This window comes from Oryzias latipes, chromosome 12 (genome assembly GCF_053564925.1).
Source record: "Oryzias latipes strain Hd-rR chromosome 12, Olatipes_Hd-rR_3.1".
Classification (NCBI taxonomy): domain Eukaryota; kingdom Metazoa; phylum Chordata; class Actinopteri; order Beloniformes; family Adrianichthyidae; genus Oryzias; species Oryzias latipes.
The window spans coordinates 21544750-21566642 of NC_136248.1; the positions used below are offsets into that span (position 1 = coordinate 21544750).

At 37.1% G+C, this 21893-nt stretch overlaps 1 protein-coding gene across 2 annotated transcripts in view; it reads right to left on the bottom strand.

Annotated features, from left to right (window-relative positions):
- astn2 (astrotactin 2) overlaps window positions 1-21893 on the bottom strand; it is a 325617-nt gene that overhangs the window by 222533 nt on the left and 81191 nt on the right. The window contains exons 1-2 of one of the 2 annotated variants that reach the window (XM_078956323.1): window positions 18406-18514; window positions 8889-9306 (exon numbers count right to left, since the gene is read on the bottom strand). In XM_078956323.1, coding sequence (XP_078812449.1) covers window positions 8889-9087 — 199 coding nt within the window. In that variant the 5' untranslated portion in view covers window positions 9088-9306; window positions 18406-18514. Of the gene's footprint in view, window positions 1-8888; window positions 9307-18405; window positions 18515-21893 lie in introns of those variants that run through there. The other variant, XM_023961099.2, reaches the window with a different exon arrangement.

Here is a 21893-nt window from a genome sequence, read left to right on the forward strand (position 1 = left end):
CGGTTAATTGCACATACTGCAATCCATGTTGCTGCCATCCCCTTCACCTTCTGCAGCCCTCACTTTCCAGAATCCCATGGGATCTCATTGTAGAACAATGCACTCGCATGGATCTAGAAATATAAAATATGCTGACATTTTCTTGTTTTGTTTGACAGACATGAAGTCTCTATTCTTATTAAAAGTCCACTAAAGTGACAGCAGAGCATTAATACTTAAAGTTCAGCACTTTCCACAGGGGTAAAAGATTACTTTGGGTTAAAGTAAAGTTTCAATCCAGCATCACCCTAAAAATACATTTAAATACATGTGCTGCACAGAGGTCTAAATGGCATCTCAATTTTTTTTTTTTTTTTACATTTGTATGTTATTTTTTATTTCTTTTGCCACAATTCTAATTCTCAACAGTATTTTTAATGCAAAAAAATAGAAAAAACATCAGCACAAAAAGTCTTCACCACAACAACCAAACTTGTTTGCAATTCGTACAAAAATAGACGGACCTTTTGACAAAGCACCGTGTGCCAAAATTAATCCATACATAAGGCGTTCTGGAATATACTGTCCTCTTTTAGGAAAAAATTAAAGTTTTTAAGTGTGCCTTACTGTGCGGAAAATATAAGACATCGTTTTTAAAGCTTTTTTTGGAATCGAGACAAATGGTCTGGATAACGATGGGTAAATTTACATTAAAAAAGCATTTAAAGTGGGCTCATAAATACATTTAATTTCATTTCCACTTGATCAATTTCTTATATAAGGTACACTGATTAAAGAATTTATTAGGCAATAAGGTTCTTTTTTTACTGACCACGACATTTAGTGGAAGTATGTGCGTTATTATGAAAAAAGAATTGCAAATAGTTGGTTTAACATGGTGAAGATGACAGTACTCTTGGTTAAAACATGAGTTAACAGCTTCATATACATCACAGAAACCAGCTGCACATGGTAACAAAAGTTTGTTTTGTTCTGTGTAAAAACCAATGCTTGACTGATCACGACCATTCTAATGTTTGGCTCAGGCGGTTTAGCAGGTCGTCCAATTATCGAAAGGGGTTGGCGGTTTGATACCCAATCCCCCCAGTCAACTACTGTTTGGGCAAGACACCATACCCTCCCTGCCTCTAGTGTTGCTCCACTGTTGTGCGAGTGCATATGAATATCAGTAGCTTACCATCACCAAGCATGAATGAGGAGTGAATGAACAATGGACATACACTGTAAACACAGTATATATCTATTTGGTTACCGTGAACATTTCTAAAACATTCAAATTAAAAATTCAAATTATTTTTTTTATAAAGCACCTTTCATGTCAAACAGACAGCTCAAGGTTTTTTCCATAAAAAACAAAACAAGAATACAATAAAACCAATCCCCACATATGGAATAAAATAATTAAATAAGCCCTCATAATAAAATACCCCAAAAAAAACAAGCACAAATAAAAGAGAAATGACAGAGCTAAAGAAAAGAAAACATTGCCCAAAGAATCAGGGCTCAGATTTGAGGAAGCCTTTGAAAGGCATATGCATCTTCCAAGGAGTTAAAGTGGCCATCAAATAGCCTTCATAGAAGCTCTAAAATGTGTGTGTGTGAGCTGTTTGGGGGGGGGGGGGGGGGGGGGGGGGGGTTACAACAATGGTTTCAGTAGGTAAGAGGGTTCACAAACTTCCATCAGCACCACAGGCTCCATCCAAAATAAATGGTACCAATTCATGTAAGCCACTTTGAGAAGTTTTTAGAAGGAAATTTTCAACTGTGCTTGTAATATATTAACAAATATAAAAAAAACAAAAAAACAATGTGGATGCATAATTACTAAATTTAATTGCAGAAAACAACAAAACATAACCAAAACGATTTGCTTTAAAGAAAGAAAATATGATTTTCTTTAAACTAAAGAGACATTTCTGTCTGTGTCTGTCAGGATCAGACCATCTCGCTCCTTCTGCTATGTTTTCATGTCATTTTCTTCCTTTTTTCTGCTTCTCCTCTGTGGTCTTTTATTTTGTATGCATGAGAGAGAGAAGTGATGGTTGGATTTATCGGGCTACTTTTTGCTCCTCGATTTTATCAGCGATCAGTGATCTCTGTTTAAAACTCCTCTGTACTAATAACAAGCCTGTCTACTCTGCCAATTGGTATTTAGCTTTTTGGAGGCCCGTTATTTACCCTTTAAAGCATCTCTGTGTAGTTCTCCTCTTATTTTTTTTTTTCCTTTTCAATGGTATTTTGTGTTTTATCTCCAACTGCAAATGCTGTTTTGGCTCAGTGTCCTTGTCATGGTCAGTCTGTTCACTGAAAAGGAAGGATTTGTTCAGCAGACACTGATCCTCCTTTTGTTTTTGTTTTTTAATGCATTTCCTCTTTTTGCTGCTCCTTTTTTTCAAACAGAGAGAATCAGGTTCAATTGGATTTAGACTCGGTTGTCTGCAAAAAAAGAAAACGAAAACTAGAATGAAAGAATCCAGAAGAATCATTGTGTTCTTTTCAGCATTGCAGTCATTTTACCCACTTTTAATACTTTGTAGAATCAAAGTGCATTTTATTTTGGGAAAACAAATCATGGGTAAAGTACAGCAGGAGTAACAGCTGTTTGTTTTGATATAGTTCAGGAAATAGGTTCTATCATCTAAAGATTTCAGAATTTACAAAATAATAATAATAATAAAATGCCTAGTTTCCATACCAAATAAAGTTGTTGTTTTTCTTAAACCAATGCAGAGTTAATACTTTGAGTAAAAATTCGGGAGAATGCAAATATTCCTAACTAAATATGTAAAGCTGGCTTTTGTGATAAACTCAGAAATAATGATAATTCTTGTTCCCTCCCAGAAAGTGACACCCAGCACCGGGGAGGGAAGCAGTCATGCTGTCAGCAAAAAACGGGCCGTCACTGAATGAGGAACAAGATTAGACCAGATTCCACTAAAATGCTGATACAGTTTTTGGGAGTCATTGTCTGTCAAAAAAGTGGAATTCCTTGACAGGGATTCTTCACCCATAAATGGTGCTTGACCCTCATCTCCTTCAGGTTTGAGAGGATTTCACTTCTGTGGCTAATGTCAGTGAAACACATAGAAAGGGCTCAGGCTCCTTCCATGCCCTCAGGAAGGAAGGTGGTTCTGCAGCTCAGGGAATGCTGAACAGCATTGAAAATACCTCTGTCATATTACAGGTCCAATTAGGGAGAAAGGAATATAATAAATGTTGAATAATCCCACTTTTTGAGCTTTATTTTAGTCGTTTTGTTGTTTCCCTAATTTAACTCACTTTTTATTGATTCTTCAAAATTAATGTATGTGCAGAGCAACTTAAATACTAGTGGAACACTATTTATTTTTAATGATTTTATCCAACCTTTTAATAAAGACAGATAAAAGAGGAGCTTAATGGAAGGAAGACAATAGAAGAGGTTTGTAGCTTTGATAAAGGAGGACATGAGGGTGGTTGGTGTGAACAAAGGGCATGAAACGGTTAAAATGGAGGCAGCATAATTAAGCTATGTAAAATGTTTATATTTTTTGCAATTTGATATCTTTTTTGAAAAAAAACCCAAAAAGTTCTGACTTGCAAAGTAACTCATTGATCCAACTTTTGCATTACAGAACTGAATGAATGGCGCAGAGCTGTAAATCCGGTTGACAATAAACCTAAACACGCAACCTGCAGCACAGGTCAACAGTTGGAAGAGCATCTCTTTTAATACTGATCTGTCTAATTGCAAATAAAAAGAAAAAAAAAAAGGATGCTTCCTTTGAAAACTAATAAACGTTATTTTGTGAATATTTAAAAATGACCAATCAAGAATCATTTGGAATTGACCAGGAATTGGTCACTGCACTTCCTTCAACAGTTATTGGTTGTCCCCAATATGTAACATTTGAAACACAGCCTGCCGGGCAACTTGTCAATCATCTAAAATTATAGATTTTCTTTTTACGAAAAAAAGGTTGAATGAATAAAAACGAATAAACAGCTGCACTGAAATTTCTACACTGCTTTTTGTGACAGACCTCATTTGTAACTTAGTTCAGTTATGAAAATTAGAAACTAGCATAGACATTCATAAATCCCACTTAACAAGTAACATAGTTAAAGCGTTCCTCTGTCTTTTAATTATGAACAAAGCATTTTAAAAATCATTTTGTAGGATAGAAATTTGCCTCTGAGTGGTGGCATGGAGCAACCCCGCCCCCTCTTTCCTTCCCCATTTTGGAGCAGAGCAGAGCAGAACGGAGCAGGGAGCTTGTGGCCCCACCTAACATATTTTCTATGCCACAAATAAGTTCTTTTTCAAACTGCCTTTTTTCATCTGCTCCTGATTCACAATGATTTGAATAAAATACTCAGTAATCCAAATTTGCTAATACATGGCCTATATAACACACAAGAAAAAACACAATTTTCAATTAAATCAGAAATTTTCAAGATGAGACGAAAACTCTCCTACTTTGGGATGCCACTTCTCTGTCTTTTTTACCAATGTCTTTCTTTGGCCTCAAAAAAGCTCATAATGCCATATTGCTGCTCAGATCATTTCTCCTTCTGGTTGCTCCTGCCTCTACTTGCATATTTTAAGTCTTTTACCATTTGCAGAGGCACAAGAATAACCTTCTATGTATAGCTCTTCTTTTGCCACGGGGCAGAATAAAATATGGATGCGTCTCCCCGTGCAGCAGCAGCTGAGCATCCCAGGTCACACTTTGACCTCTATTTGCTTTGGAAGACTAAGGTTGTAATCTATAACTTAAAATAAGGTATAGACATTAAATCGAAGATGTGAGCAGTTATTCATCATATACAGAATATATATCTTTTATTTTTGGGGGCTACTGCTGTAGATCTAAAATAATAATGTCGGAATCTTTAGTTTATAAAACAGGTAAAATTGCTCAAAGAAAACTGAAGCTTTGTACTCCCAGAAGGAAATTCAAAAGATTCTACAAGTCCATCTCCCAAAAAGATTTTCCAATACTCTTGAGGAGATTTGAGATAAAGAGCCACGTTCCAGTCCCCAACCTTCAATGCAACAAACAAGGTCCAAGCATTGGACTGAAAAAGATGGTGCACCTTTTGAAGGAAGAGAAATGTTTACTTGTTTGTTTGTAATGCAGATCTTACAAAACCCAGTTGATTTAAGACCTACTCCAACCATCTTTTGAGCAATTTTACAAGCTTTCCCAGTTGTGGTTTACTAATGATTATGCATTTTTAGCCACACAAAAAATAAGAACAGCAGGAGTTTGTATGAAATTCGCCTCTGAGTTGTGGGCGGGTCCATTAGTGCGGAGCAACCTCGCCCCCATTTTTCATCGTTGAGAGCTCTCTGTTTACACGGTCACTCCTCTAACTAACATTACCGGTGCAACAAAAATGCTGAGCAATATGGGAGCTATCCAGCCGCACAGTTTAGAGCCAGATGCTAGCTCAGACGAGGAAGACGTACATTCTCTACACGTGGATGAAACAGAGCAAAAAGCTTGTGACCCACACGTTGTGTTTACTATATAACAAGTAAGTTACATAGTAAACACAACGAACACATATTTTTTAAACTGGAATTTTTTTTCCTGATTCACAACAATTTGAATAAATAAATACTCAGAATTTATATTTCAAGCTTAGTTTCCTTTAAATATGCGGTTGATGACATTGAGTGACAGGTCAGCTAATGGAACTGTTAAGTTTGCACTTAAATAAAATGATTGGTCTCAATGATTAACTATTAAAGTCCAAACAGTGCTCTAGAAGAAGCAAATACGTTGATGCAGGGGTGAAATTGTGTGCCATGACTTTCATTACATTTTAAAGACATTGCAGCATTTCTAAATATCTCAAGGAGAAGCATTGCTTCCCTAGTCTGCCATTTAGGAGTGTTGCAATGATGTTGACCTGAACTAGACAAACAGCTTCTTTTCAACCTAGAGGATATGCCATCTGTAATAAAAGCAGAGGTCTGGGAGGTTTATTTTTCTTTTTTGGTGGGGGAACTTAAACCGCAGAGGCTGAGGTCATCAGGAATGTGAAACATTTCCACAGCGCTGGGGGCTCTAAGCATGGATACGATTTCCAACAAGTTTGCCAGATTAGGTTCTAACCAGGGAAAAACTGACAGCAGTGTTTGAGAAAAAAAGATAAAATGGCCAGAGGAAAAACAACAACTGGAGTTTCTATTGTTCAATAACTTTGCAAGTGGCGAGCTTGGTCACTGAATCACTTCCCCAGTGTGTTTTTGAATGAAGTTTTCAGCCGCCGACTTCCTAAATTGCTTACCTGCAATTATCAACAGGAGTGCTTGTTTGTGACTACATTCACAAAGATTTTTCAAAAAAGGTATTTCCAGTATTCTTGATGGATAAAAACAATGCTTTCTCAATTGTTGCAAAATCTAAGGCAAACAAATTGTCTGTTTATAAAAAAAAAAAAAACAGACGTGTTTCCTTTTTTTCTCTGTTTCACATATTGACCTGTGCTGTTGATAGACTATTACTCGGCAAATTGGTTCCCTCTTTTTAATATAAAGTAGCTGGTATAAACAGAAACAATAGGCAGGAGAAAGAAACGGGCTTTATGTTCATCAGAGCGGCTCTTTATAAGGGAGAAATGTGTAAATCAACTGTAGCAGCTAGGCAGCTTTCTTAGTCCAAATTCTCTTTTTTTTACGTCATGAAGTAAAGCAGTGACCTCATGGTACTTTGGGTAATGTGTGCAATTTTGAGCTAATAATCAGGCCTTATCTGTGTTTACAGCATAGAAAAGATACAAAGTAATAAGCTTGGTGGGTTTCTACAAACAACCTAATTTGTCCAGCAAGAATAGAAATTACAAAAAAAAAAGCTTGCATGGAACAGACTTAATTAAACGGTCATGCTCAAATTATTTTGGACAGTAATGTGTCAGTTTTGTTGTTTCTTTTGTGTAATGTGTTTTATTACAAACATTTACATTTCTGTGTTGTAATAAATGCCTTTTTGGTCTTTCTTTATTAAGGAATTAGGTGACATCCAGTCAAAGTTTTGCGTTGAAAAAGCTAATATTTGCCTACCAGAGTTGTACTGATATCGAAGACAGAGATGAGACTCCCCCTGTGAATAAAGCTGATCATATATATACATGAATAATGTTGACTTTGTTTCATTTGATGTGTCAATTCTCAGAAATGTGCTCTAAGCTGGTGGGAATATTAGATCTTCAAAAACATTGTTTTCAAAAATGAATTTTGCACATCCTCCTCTAGGTGAAATATTCTTGTTTGTGTGTTTTTTTTTCCGCCTACACTTGATGAGACAGATGGGAATTACAGGTTTGACATGCAGTAAGGCCAACTTGCCATTAATAAGGCAGCTCTCATTTGACCACAGCTGCATGCATATGGAATATGACACAGTCTGACCACAGGGATATCAGATTATCTGTGAAAAAAAAAAAAATATATAAGAAAGTTAATTGCAACTACTTTCTATTTGCTGTTAACGAAATGAGTTAATGTGGTCGTTAACATGTTCACAATGTAAAAAAAAAGATTTGCCTTGGCTCATACCTAGAATATTAATTGTCAAAATGCTTTTCGTTCACATACCTCATTTTACAATTCAATGACCACTTTTAGTGTAAGCTGCAGCATAAAACGTGTGTTAACAATTATGTGCTATTAGAATAATAATACAACTACAGTCTATTCTAACAGATTTCATTTTGATGATTCTGGTTGGAAATATGTTTTACTACTTAGAGATTAAAGACTAAACAGTGATCTAAGAACCACCTGAGCTGTGATGTTTCTACACAAAAATCAGTTAAAACTTAAAAAATCTGATTAATTTAATGGCAGGATTCAACAATTGTTTAATAATAAATCTGACATTATTTACATGGAATACGCTACAGAATTTCTAGTAAAGCTTTTGAGTGATTGTACAACTACCCAGACTAGCCTTTGAAAACCATTACCCGGCTATTTGTTTGTGTTTTCATTTTTTTTTTTTTTATAGTGCTCAAAAACTGATTTGTACCACAGACGAGTACTTTTCCATGTTGTGGTTTTGTTTGTTTTCCCTCTTGCCTCTCTTACATTGTATTTACTCTGAGGTTCTCTACCAATAGCTCCAATTGGGTCCTTTTATTTCTTTATTCCTCTCACAATCGCCCTGTTTTTAGCCTCTGTTATAATGGCAGATCCTCTTGACCTCTATACGTACGGCTAATGTCAACACTTTGTTTTATCTCACAAAAAAATAGGGGAAAAGTTACTTGAGCTTTTTATCAACACCTTCCCAGCACACACTCTTAAAAAGATTAAGAAAAATAGTTGTGAAATTATAAATACTAGGGGATCAAGAGGGCATTTCCACAAGATTAATTCATAATTTAGTATGACATGAGAAAAAGAGGAGACTCTTCTTTTCAGTCAGCACCTTTCAATTATTAAAATGCAACTTGACAGAGGATGACCTTAGGTTTAAAAAAAATATGTCTACAAATTTGTTGCACAGCCCAAAAGAAAAATGTATTTTTTAAGCCATCAATGCAGGTTATAACCAACTGTTATCATTACTTAATTCTGTCAAGCCCTTAAATGTCTTAGTTGTAAAGTGAACTGTTACATAAACGTCAAACTTTATTAGAAGGAGAGATTGCCAAGTTTGTGTCAACGGCAGTTTCTACTTGTGTGCTTTTACAGATAAGGTTTTATAGATTTTGTATCTAGAAAAAAGGATTTCTGCTTAATAGTAGATATTTTGGGCCACCTGAAGGGCAAACACTGAAGGACTTTGCAGAAAGAATGCTCATAGAATGAAACCAGTGAGCACAGCTAATACAAACAATAACATTTGATTTTCTCTCTGCGGTTTTCAAACTTTTTACATTTTAAAACCTACCTCGTTTCTCGAATTGCTTAATATCGTCTTCTTTGCACATCGTGTCCGTGTGCCCTCCAATGTTAAGTCCATAATCCTCCAAGACATTTCCATCGCTGAGCTTGTGGAGTTGGTTGGGCGTGGAGTTCAGCGAGTGCCCCCCTCCGTCCTCGTCGTCACAGTCGTAATCATCGAGAATGGGGGTTTCCCGGATGGGCATTCCAATGACAGAGCCGCCGTGCTGGTGATTTCCTCGGGAGCCCCGGTAGCTGTCGCGACCCTGCGGACCCAGCAGGATGGAGGGAATGTAGTGGATCTCGTGGGTGGCCTCGGTGCTGGCGCTCTTTTGGGGGATCCGACGACGCTTGCACCATCGGTGGCGGGTGTACAGGACAAGGGTGAAGAGGAGAATTAGGAGTAGGAGTGCAATGAGGCCTCCCTAGATAAAAATAAATAAATACATATAAGGAAACAAAAAGACTGCGTCACATACACAACATTTCTTAAAGACAAGAACATATAAAAGCATTTTACCTTAAGACTGACAAATACTTTTTTTGACTTTTTTTCTAGGAATAGTAAAGTCCAGCATACCATTATCAACGCAATCCAGGCAAGTAGAAAAGGAAGATATGGACTTGCATCGATTCACACAAGCACACTCTCACGCAAAGGGTATTCTACTGCAAACACGAAATCTATTGAAGCAGTAAGACATGTAGCCAGCACATGCACAAAGAAATCTGCTACTACGTTATCCCCATGGAGGTAACCTTGCATCTTTAAACTATTATTGGAAATTGAGTTGATGCTACCATCTTTCCGACTGTTTTATCCCAAGATAATCCCAAAAAGAAGAAAAAAAAACATCTTTGTAGCCATGCTGCTCTGGAGTTTTCTCTTTCAAGTGTCATACATCAATGCACCAGGCTTGTTTGTCTGCTTTGCCCTTTCTTTTTTCCCTAAAGCTGTTGCAGAGGCCCCATTAAAATCACAGAGGAGCGCTGCATTACTCTATGCTTATTCAATACCTGACCACCAGAGAAACATCAAACATCCTGCCGTACATGCCGAGCTTGGATGATAGAGCAAATCTAAATGCAGAAGCAGAATTGGAGAAAGAATGGGAGGGTGTGACTTGTTCTTTGATTTTTCAAACTGGCATCCAATAGGTAAGGCGCAATATTGGACTCAGCAAGACATGGCAACCTAAGGGTGATGTATTTTTAATGTCAGACTCAGCTAGTGTCAGCATTTCTATGGCTATATATATATATTTAACATTGTGGCAGAAGTTACAAAATAAAACATGTGCGTGCACACAAGCATGCGCCAACACAAGAAAGGAAAATCCTGTGTGCGCTTGCACACAAATTAGTGCAAAGAGTCAATAAGACTGACTAATAAATAAAAAAAACAGTGCGAATTCATTCATCATAACATTTAAAAATTCATATTCATAGGGAAAAACAAACCCTTTTTTAAATTATACCTCATGCACTGCTGGGTGTCCATAAATCAAATGCAGTGAGAGGTGAGGCAGCAAAGAGAGGACTAGTACTACAGACAAACTTGTCCATTAATCTCCTGTAGGATGGCAGTTTTGCAGAGATGCAGTCTCCCAAACTCTCTTTGCAGTGCTTTTGCATTCACTCTCCTTGAAAAGCAACAAAAAGAGATGAAGGCTGATGTTTCCTTTTGGCAACAAGGTGATAATACACTGACATTGCGTGGTTTTGAAGATACCTTGAAGAGAAATGATAATAGGAAACTAAGTAGAGTAAAAAAAAATGAATTCTTGGCTCAATTACATCTATATAATAAAAAAGGAAGTAGACTTTAAATTAATACATTGTGAAATTATTTTTTTTGTTTCAAAACTGTTGTACTTGACAGTATAAAATGCCATACCTCACAAAAAGAAGTAAAATATAAAATGGCATTTTAAATTTTCACAAAGATTTATTTAATTCATTAGTGTGAAAACTAAATTTTCCAAAATCTTATTTTCAGAAAAATAGGTCCATATAAATACTTTTTTTATAATGTGATGAAAAAAAGTATGACCTGAAAATATAAAGCTGAAAAACTGGCAATTATTCAGCGGATCACTCACCAATAAGTCACATGAGCACAAGTTTTTGACTGTACTGTCTTTGGCTGCAATGTGTAGCGTTTAAAACAGCATGTCTGCAACACAACTTTCGAAAAACAAAGATCAAAGATGCATCACTTTATAAATATAGGTGCATTGTACAAGTGTATTATGAATACATTTCCCACAAAAATAGGAAATATGTAGAACAAAAAAATCTAAACATTGTTGTCTAAGGTGATTTATTTTGCTTCTTGTATTTCTGCTGCATCTCCACCATCAAGAGTTTGTCTTTTGTGTACCCTCCCCCTTCCAGTATGTTTTTTTTATTCAGAACTTTTTTCTTTTTAAATCCTTTTTGTTTTCTTCTGCATTTTCTACTGTTCCTACATTTTGTTCTCCATCCCTCAGGTTTACTGTGCATTTCTCAGTCTCCGTTTCCCTTCATGTTTGATCACTTCTCCCCTCCCTTTCTCAGCGTAACAGCCATATAAATTCACAGTGGCAGATGTAGCCATGAGGGAAAATGGGTTTTCTGTTCATCTTCAGACCCTACAAATCCCTGCTGCTTCATTCCTAAGTGACTTTATTGGAAGGAAAGTGCCTTGAAGCCACGTAATTCCACATTTTCGGTAGTGGAGGTTTCATGCAGTTTATGATTATTTTCCTTATTTTGCATTCCGGCCCGTTTCTCAAAATGCTCCTATTTTTCATCTGAATGGCACTCTATGTTCTTCATCATGGCCTTTTATTTTGGTACCTGCTCCTCCTACTGGTGGCTTCCCATCAATTGTTGTGCTGTTATCCCCGCTTTATGCCTTTCATAGCCCCGCTTCTCATTTCCCCCCTCGTCCTCGATTTTCCTTTCTGCTCCCTAGTTGATCATGTTGCCTGCTCTTTTTCACGCTCCTGCCAAGCTCGAGTCGGCCGTGTCATCCCTCACCAGTCTCCTGTTTTCCACCCTCTCGTACAGATTAAATTGAAAAAGGGTTCAAACAGTAGTGTTGAATTATTAAATTATTTGGAAAGTCTTTTTTGTCAGACTAAAGATCACCTACTAAACTTGCATAAACAAATCAAGACAATAATTAACAATTTCCTAGATGTTTTCCTTTTTAAATTGATCTTTAAGAGTAAGAGTTTATATGTTGATTGTCTGCCTATGACAAATGCCAACTACCCATGTGATCCTGCACAAGACCAAGGGTGCAAAAAGGTGGTTGGATTGATGGATAGATTGTACGATTTTTTTTCCCCCCAGATCTACAAGTTAGCAATTTAGTCAAAATTTACTGTAGTGGGAATACTTGAGCAACATTGTGAGCTAATACTTCAGGAACACATCCCATCTATCCCATTCATCCCATCCATCTATCCATCCATCCATCCATCCAATTTTCTTCTGGGCCAACCCAGCTACTGTTGCATGAGAGCGGGTCACACCCAAAACAAGTCGCCAGCCTGTCAAAGGGCCACAAAACCATACGCACACAAATTTACACCTGGGGAAAATCAAAAATTAAAAAAAACAAGTCATGTATGCATTTGGACTGTTGGAGGAAGCTGGAGTGCCTGCAGAAAACCCACACATACAAGGGATTAAACATGCAAACTCCACACAGAAAGGTCCCAGCCAAGACTTGAACCAGGGCCCTCTAACTGTGAGGCGAAAGCGCTAACTGTCATCGAGCAGGTCTAACATCAATGTAAAATGAGAAAAGTTACACAATATTTATGCATTATTTATTCCTTAATCCCTTTATTTTAGTGCAAAATCAAGTACAGTCCATTTACAAGCAAGGTTTTTGCTTATTAAAATGGTACAGGTGTCAATTCAGTAGGAATTACAGAATTGGCTTCTTATTTTAAACAGCTTACATTAAATGTTAATCCAACATAAATTAATCCATTTAGGCAAATCAGATTACAACGAGAATCTGTGGTAGGTGACTAAATCTCTTCATAGGGTCATGTAGGTTAAAGATGAACAATCCTTTGCACTGGTGTTCTTCGTGCTGGTGTGGTAAATTTGAAGAGGCCTTCCATTGAGGACACTACGTTGCCTTTTCACTGAGCAGAGGATGAGTATCTGTTGAGGACAGAACTCCGGGTTGGACTGAAAGTCTGAGTAAAGTCCCAGAGATACTCCTGTGATGTGGATCACCTCAGACACGTGGTTATTTGGCTTCATATCTGTATCTGTAACAGTTTCTATCATGTCCAATTAAAAATTCTGGAGCTTCTCATACATCAGGGAAAACAGACTCACAGAATAAGTTTTTTATGTATCTATCTATTTAATTCTGTCAAAAAAGGATAGCAGAGTGTTACTTTAGTACATCTTTTTATTAGATGATTGGAAAGTGATTTAATTTGCTTTTATTTTCTGGAAACTGTCCAAGGAAGCAATTTTAAGGAGTTACAATAAGTTTAACAAAAAAATCAACTTTAACTGAATTATATTGTTATTAAAGTAAATATATATTTAAACAGCTAAAATAACAAAAAATATACTTTTGTATAGAAAAGTAATAGTTATCAAGCAATTAATATTTAGTTCTTTGGATAGGGAGAAACTGGGAGGAATTGACACAGACGTAAAAGTACGCATCTGTAAGGTAAGAGCTACATTCTATCAGCTAAAGAACACATGAGGAGCAGCAGATCTGACTTTTAAGATCAAGATTAGGATCTTTAACAACATGGTAAAACCCATACCCTACGGTGCTGAGACATGGAGGACTACCTTCATCAACACCTGTCTCAGAAATATCCTGAAGGTGCGCTGGCCCAACATCATCAGCAGCCAAGAGTTTATGGGAGAGGACGGAGCAGCAACCAGTAGAAGAAGATATCTCCAAAAGATGATGGCGATGGATTGGCCACACCCTAGGAATACCTGGATCCAGCACTACAAGGCAGGCACTGACATGGAATCTCCAAGGAAAAGAAAAAGGTGGAGACCTAGGATCATGTGGCGCAGAGAGCTGGATGCAGGGGTCAAGAGCATGGGGAAAACATGGCGACAGCTGGAGGAACTCGCCCAAGACCCGTCTGCCTGGAGAGCTCTTGTATGCGGCCAATGTCCCAACCAGGGGTAACGGGCGAAAGAAGAAGTAAAAGAAGAAGAAGATAGGGAGATATGACTGTTTTCAATAGAGGTCAGCTACACAAAGAAAAAAAATCTCATTTGACTTGATCATTAAGCCTGAATAAAATTAATCCATCTTTACAGCAAATAGTGGGAGCTGAAAGAAGTAGCAGCAATATGCTGGATACACTAGGGAAAGGTTATTTTCTTTATAATTCAAATGAATCATAAAACACTCCAAAAATGACTTTAATTTTAGCTGAGTCATTCAAAAGGTGATAAGAAAATCCTATTCATAATTCAGAGATAAAAAATTACTTGCACAAGCTATTTTCTGAGTAATTTCCTGTTCAATTTATATTTTGCTAAATGCACAAATGCTACAAAAAAAAATACGTTTAGAAAGTTTAGAAAACCCAGAAAATCCATGCAACCCTTTTCCTATTGATTTGTTCATAAATTGCTCTATTTTATTTAAATATCTGAATATATATATATATATATATATATATATATATATATATATATATATATATATATATATATATATATATATATATATATAAATGAATACCGCCAAACTTTTTGTCATGATCTGGACTATATTGTTTTGTTTACCTGTTGCGTTATAATTATTTTTTATATATAAATATGATGTATGCATTATGTATTGTATGTGCTTTTTTTGTAGAATGTGCTAAAAAACAATTTACAATAACAGCTTTTTCAGCAAAACTATTCCCAGGTCACTTTGTGAAGTCAGGATTTTTTCTTAATTTTTCGTCAGAAGTCCAAGTCATGCCTCAATTTTTCTACTGGGTTCATGCACAGTGCCATCAGCTGAACTAGTGATTCTGGATATAAGTGTGTTATTTTGAAAATTTAGTGGATTCATTTTTTTTTTTATCTTTTGACTTCTTATCTTCTTCATAAAAAATAAAAAAAATGACATGGTTAAGCTGCTGCAGAATGGCAAAAGACATACATCAGCAGCACATTGAGATGTTTCAGGTGGGCACCTAAAAGACAAAAATGCAAAAGACTGCACACTCATAATATATCACTATATTTGCACTGTTTGATGTCTGTCAATAAAAAATATATAGAAAAGACAAAAGCAGCAAAAATTTAGAGCTAAATTAGGTGAATAGGTGGGCTTGTTGGTTTATATTGTAAACATTGATTGATAAAGATTGTAAATGGCAGCCGTCAAAATTTTCAATACAGTCCCTTTCTGTATTCTGAAACTGTACACAAAAAACTATACAGCGGCCCCTCATTACATCGCAGTTTTCCTTTCCCTGTCTCACTTTGATTTTTTTTTTATTCATTTTTTAACAGCACACTGTGTTCTGCGTCCTGATTGGCTGTTGAACTGTCAATCAATCAATCTCCTTTGTGCCATTTCTCTTTTAAAAAATCTGTTCAACTCACTGAAACTAAATAAATCTCCAATTGGGATAAATGAGCAAACACTGTATTGGGCTGCTTCAACTGTGTGGGAGGGGTGGAGTAACAGGATAATTGCTATGAAGGGTAAAAACCATATGTGCTTTGAATCTGTTATGATAATTTTACCCTTTTTTATAGACAGAGCTTTTCATTGTTTACTTCCTGACTATTTGAAAATAATTTGTTTGATTGGTTAAGAATTTCACTTAGTGTAAAACTCTGCTATTGACAAAATGATATGAATGGGCTGGTCTCATTGTTTGAAATAAACAAAAACAAATATTGGTTGGAGACTCTGAGGAAGACCCACGACATGCTGAAGGGGCAATGTCTCTGGGCTGGGCAATGAACGTCGTAGGAGGTGGAGGAAGTGGGTGGGGAGAGGAAAGTCTGGACATCTTCTCAAAGGTGGGTGAAGGGTGGGGGGGAGGGAGGGATGTATGGATTGATGTATAGTATGGTTGGATGAATCTAAGGATGGATGGATGGATGGATGGATGGATGGATGAATGGATGGCAAAGTGTGGAAAAATAGGACAGTGGTTTAACAAAGAAAACACTTGTTGAACATTATGATTATGCAGAATAGTTCTGGCTGGTGTGTGTTCTCCCAAGACAAATAGTGTGTGTTAGTTTTTTGTTTTTGTTTTTATTTTCCTACAAATGCAAGTCAGTTACGGCAGGAGTGGATCAACATTTACTGTTAGAATGGGTCTTATTTAACTTTCTATGTAACTCCATAATGATCCTGCAACCACACCCAGCCTTTGCTTTAAGCCCCCTCTTCAGCATTGTTGTTGCCTCTGGTTCATAAGTCATTTCAAACTCATTCCACTCATATTGTAATGAACCATAAATATCTCTGGCTTCTTAGAATTCTCTGATGAGTCAATTCACAGAAGCCATTTAATGCAAAACACATCAGAGCAGGTCAATGTAAACGTATAGCAAGCTGAATTTATTTCCAAAGTTTTAGATTAACTCCACATAAACTTCTCAAAATGCAAAGCAGATGCAGATTCCTCTTTCACCTTCTTTAACCCTCATATGTAACAAGCTGAATCTGTTTAAAAATCTAAACTCATTACATCAATCAGCTTTTTCACATTTTACTTCTCTTATAGACTGTATGCGTGAATTCCATTCACTGCTTTGGCATAGGTTGGCTATAGTGAACATTTTATAAAGACAAAGAGAGCAAACTACTAGTTTGCTACATTTTTTTGACAGTTTTGTTACTGTATATTCCGCACTATAAGGTGAACCGGATGCATCGCCAAAGGGCAGTTTTTGAACATATGTCATATGACTCACCGAACTATAAGGCGCATTAAGTGAGACAAAAGAATAAACAAAAAGAGATAAGTCCATCAGACTTTATTAACTTCGTTCACAGTAATTCTAGAACTTGGTTGTGACACGCTATACATTTGCTGCATTACAAGTTAAGTCTTGTTTCCACTGAGGCACGGTACGTTTTAGAATGGTCTAGGCAATTCAGGTGAGTGTTTTCACAGCACCAACAACAATAATGGATGTCATCCAACAGCACTTTTTTTCCTGCTTTGCTTAATGTTGTTTGAGAGAAGATTGCGGGCGGAGAAGAGGAATACAGCCGCTTTCTTTGTCGTAATGGTTGTATGCCCATTTTTCTATGGGCGTACAACCAAGGGGGGTCCCAAAAACCTACGGTTTGGCTTAATGGGTCAATTTTGTGATGGAAACGCTCAAAATACCAGACAGAACCAGAGTGTACCATACCCCTCAGTGGAAACAAGAATTTTGTGTCTTTGCAATACTTTTTAACTATAAAATATCTGCAACATGTAAAAAAAAAATAAAAATAAAAAACAGACCGATACAGCTAAAACAAACATAGAGCACCGCATATCTCTTAATACCTGTCACGGGGGGGGGGGGCTCGAAAGACCGGTAGGACCCAGACGCAGATACGGGAGGCCAACGGGTTCAGGACTAGAGGGTTTTAATAACAAAAAGCGCTGCAGAGCAGGAATGACAAAACAAAACAAAAACTCACTGTGGCGTGGCATGAAACAAGGAACATGGCATGAAGGGACGACGAGGCATGAGGACGTTAAGACGCAACAGACGTTAATGGACCAGCAGAAGAGGAAGGGAGAGACGAGACTTAAATATAGACAGGACAGACAAGACACAGGTGAACATGATCAGGACAGATAGGGACAAGGAAGTAAAACTCAAAAACATGACAAGACAGGAAACATTTCAAAATAAAACAGGAAACAGAACTCAAACATGACAGAACAAGAACAAAAGCAAAAACCAAGACAAAACAAACTCAAACCATGACAATACCAGTTTCAATATCAGCTTTAATAACAGTTAGCACAACCAGAATTAATCTATGTACTGTATAAGGTGCTCTGGAATTTAAGGCACTCTGTCATTTACAAAAAATAAAGGCTTTTAAGTGCACCTTAAAGTGCAGAAAATATGGTACAGTCTTTAATGTGATATAGAGACTTTATAGGAACAGACTAAATAATCAATGACTCCTTATGTCACATCATCAAACTCAACTCAAACCGCACTTTGAAGAAACTTTCAAATCTAAAACGCTTTTTGTGCTTGTAGTGTTCTTTGCATAAAAAATAAATAACATTCAGAGCCACCAAAATCTAGCACACTCTTTGTTGTTTAGCCACCATCTGTGCACAGTCCACCCCCTGTAGCCATCCACCTCCTGCTTCAAAGCACGAAGCAACTGCGGCAATCTCCAGGGTACACAAGCACAGACCCAGCAGAAAGACAGGAATGCTGTGCTGACATCACAATGGTGGAAACGAAAAACTTGCAAAAGAACCTCTTAAAAATGTTCTCATGTATGCATTACTTTAGGTAGAGTGCAGACGGCATACCAATGAAGGCGTTGGATACTCCTCCCCTGAAAAATAGTCAACCCAAACATAGATAACACGCACAGGTTTGGCTCCACTTGACAGAAACGGTTTCCATGTTAGTGCCACAGCAGACCTTCAGGACTGAAAGAAACATCCTTCCTCTCTTGTCCTAACTTTTTTTCCCCTGCTTCTATCTTTCTGTTTCAAGCTCTTTGTTACTTTCAGCCTTTTTGAGTTCTGTGTTTTTCCCCGTCCCCCTTTCTCTCCCAGCAGGAAGTTAAAGTGGCATGTGCTCCAGCATCTGCTCTCTATTCTCTCTGTTCAACCACGAGGCACAATGGGAATGACAGGGGTCTGGCAAATGATTCTACTCTAGCAGTTTTCCTCAGACAAGTCCCATCTACACAGTACCTCTGCATATGGAGAAAACTCCGATTTGTTGCACGGTTGACAATATGAGCCTCACACGAGACTTTTTTTTCACATTAAGTCATTATTCCCTGTTCGCATATTCATTCATTGAGAAGCAGAAATAAACACTGTAAATTTGCATTTTGTTTCTGTTACTCCATGTGTTGAACTGGGAAATTGTCCAAACACCCTCCGTTATCCCTGAAGTAGTTGGGATAGGATCCAGCAACCTGTATAACCCTGCACAGGAAAACAGATATGGCAGAAATAGCAGGAAGGAGGTTTCAATTATTGTTTTTCACTGAAAAACGATTACAAGTGAAATAATAACATAAACTAATACCTAATAATAATTAACTTTTCTCCAAAAATATTCAACTGCATTCTATAGTATTTATAATTTACCCAATAATACATTTACCTGTGCAAAAATTGGTCATAATTTATAGCAAAATTTTATGAAGCAAGCTTGATAATCATAATTACAAAAATAAATTTTGGCTGTCTATAATTAAAACCTGAATTTGCAGATTGACCTTTTTATTTCATGCTTTTTACCATGACTACAAAGGTTTAATTCTCTTTCCATCCCATTTCTTACCCAGGTGCTGGGTCATCAGTCTGTCTTCCAGTCCTCCCCCTTTACACATCTCAGCGCTCTATTACACAGCAGCAAAAGATTTAAGGGTAGATAATGCAACATTGACTCCTAGCTTTCTGAATTATAACAGTTGGGGTGAACTGCTAGCGTGTTTTTCCCGCCCACCCAATAATTTCCTCCAGGGCTTTTTATTTTTTTATTTGCTACGGCCCATGGCTGTACGCCCACCACTTTCATCTCTTAGCCAGACACAATGTAAGACGGTTCAGGGTCTCCAAACTCAGATTTCATGCTGAAAAGTGACGTTTAAATTCATTTAACACTCAATAGAAGTATATTACATTTTAGTATTCAAATGCTTTCACAAATACAACATCTGAAAAAAAAAAAATTTAGAAGAGTGTTTGGTTTGAAAATGCTGACACAGTATAAAACAAATGTGTCAAATGTAAGAGGAAATTGTTACTAACTTCTAACTTTTTTGAATTTAAAAAATTGGTGATGTTCCTGCAAAAAGATGCATTCACTAAGATAGGGTTTTTTTTTTTGTTTGACAACTAAGTTTTTTATTTTAAACAATATTTCCGATAAAAAAATGTAATAGCCACCAGATATTTAATTACTCTGCACTATTGGTGATCATGCATTCCTCCACAAATCTGTTTGTGTTCCACTAGGACAGGAAGGCTTTTTCACCTCATTTTAAATGAAAAGCCCCAGGCTGAGCCAATCTTTCATATGACAGACAAAGCAATCACAAAGTTGACCATACAAGTCAACATGTGACTCGTTTCATAACTAAAAACTTCAACATAATTAAAGTAAAAACGTTTTTTTTTGAAAAGCAAGTAAAACTGCAGGGTATGCATAATAGGGCTAAAATCGTGCATGTGAAACACTTATGGAAAAAAAATTAAAATCACATTTTACTACTTTCATCGTGGGGTTTAGTCTATTTCCCATTATAAAAAACATCCTTGTGATGCTCAGTGTTTGCATAGTAGCGAAATATAATTGCAAGATGACCATGCACCAGTGCTTACCCATTACTGTGGCAAATTAATACTGCGGGGAAGAAAACGACTGCAGTCCCATCCCATCGCACCCCTACTAGTCCACCAAAGTCACAATAAAGGACTTGTGTTTGCTTCCATTAAGGGTAGATATCCTCACATTTAGCCTACCACTAGTGCACACGTGCACTCTTTCAGTGTCATTTTAAAGGCAAAAAAATGTGACTTAAAAGTCAATGCCAATGTTCGCAGTCATGTCACAGGGAGCCAATAGAGGCTTGTCAGAGTTGTTGATAACAAGATAGCGAGAGGGTCTAAACAATAAGACCCTCGGGGTCATTTGGACTGAACAACAGGCATACACTGAGGAGTGAAAGAGAAGGAGCATAGATTTTTTTTTTGGTAATTTTTTTTTTGTGAAAGTGTACTCAAACGGGTGCAGACAATGGTGCGAGTGCTTGTAAAGAACAGCATGTGGAAAAATAAGAGGTTCGTTTAGCTTTGCCCAATTTTCCTGAAGAATATATTTTTTTTCCTAATTGTTTTTCTCTTAAGGCTTAGAAGAGAAAAGAACCCTTTGTTCTGGTTTCAGAATTTTAGGCTTTTCTTTTTGCTGTTAACGAGAAAACACATAAACACATAAAGACAAGGTTTAATCTGTGAAGTGAAAGCTAGTGAGGAAAATATTCTTAGCTTTTAAACTTTGTGGATCCGACAAAGCCATGTGTGTTTGCAGTGTTTATTTTATTTTTATTTTTTTTACGTGTCAGTACATTCTTTTGCCCACTACCTTCATCCAAGGCAGCTCAGGCCTCAGTGCTTGTTATATTTCCCGTCGTTTAGCCTAAAGTGAGGCCAGTATTTGTGTCTGCAGCTGTCGGCCGAATGCTACCCAAACAGCTCGTCAGAGGAGACCTGTCAGTGAGTGCCAGCAGTAAAAAGGGGAACATAGTCTTTGTCAATTCATGTCAGATGCAATCAGAAACACTTTTGTTAGCTCTTTCCTCTTTTGTAATTTTCTTTTCATAGCCCCAATCAGCAGCCTCTTCCCAAGTTCCACATATCATGAGATGCCCTTTCAGTTCAGCTCGAGCTCCCCAAAACACATTTCCTCTTATGCCGGCTCAGTCTGTGGAGACGTTGTCCTTCAGTGTGCAATGGCAAGCTCCTGCTGTCTGAATGAAGTTGGACAAGGCACTCATTGATGTGCACCTCAGTGTGAGATCGAGTGACAAGATTGATGCGGGCAAAATGCAGACAGCATATGCACCAGGATGCACTGTGTGTGTGCAGGAAAAAAGCATTTCTGCATGTTCTCAGAAAAACAAGAAAAAAATGTGCTGTAAAAATCTGAATTGTTTTCAACAAAAAGCTAATTTGGACATAAGGCCTGTAATTTAAACATCACAGCGAAAAACTGGTCTTTTAATCAAATTTGAAATGAAAATATAAAATTATCTAACATTAAGGTACCAATTTGA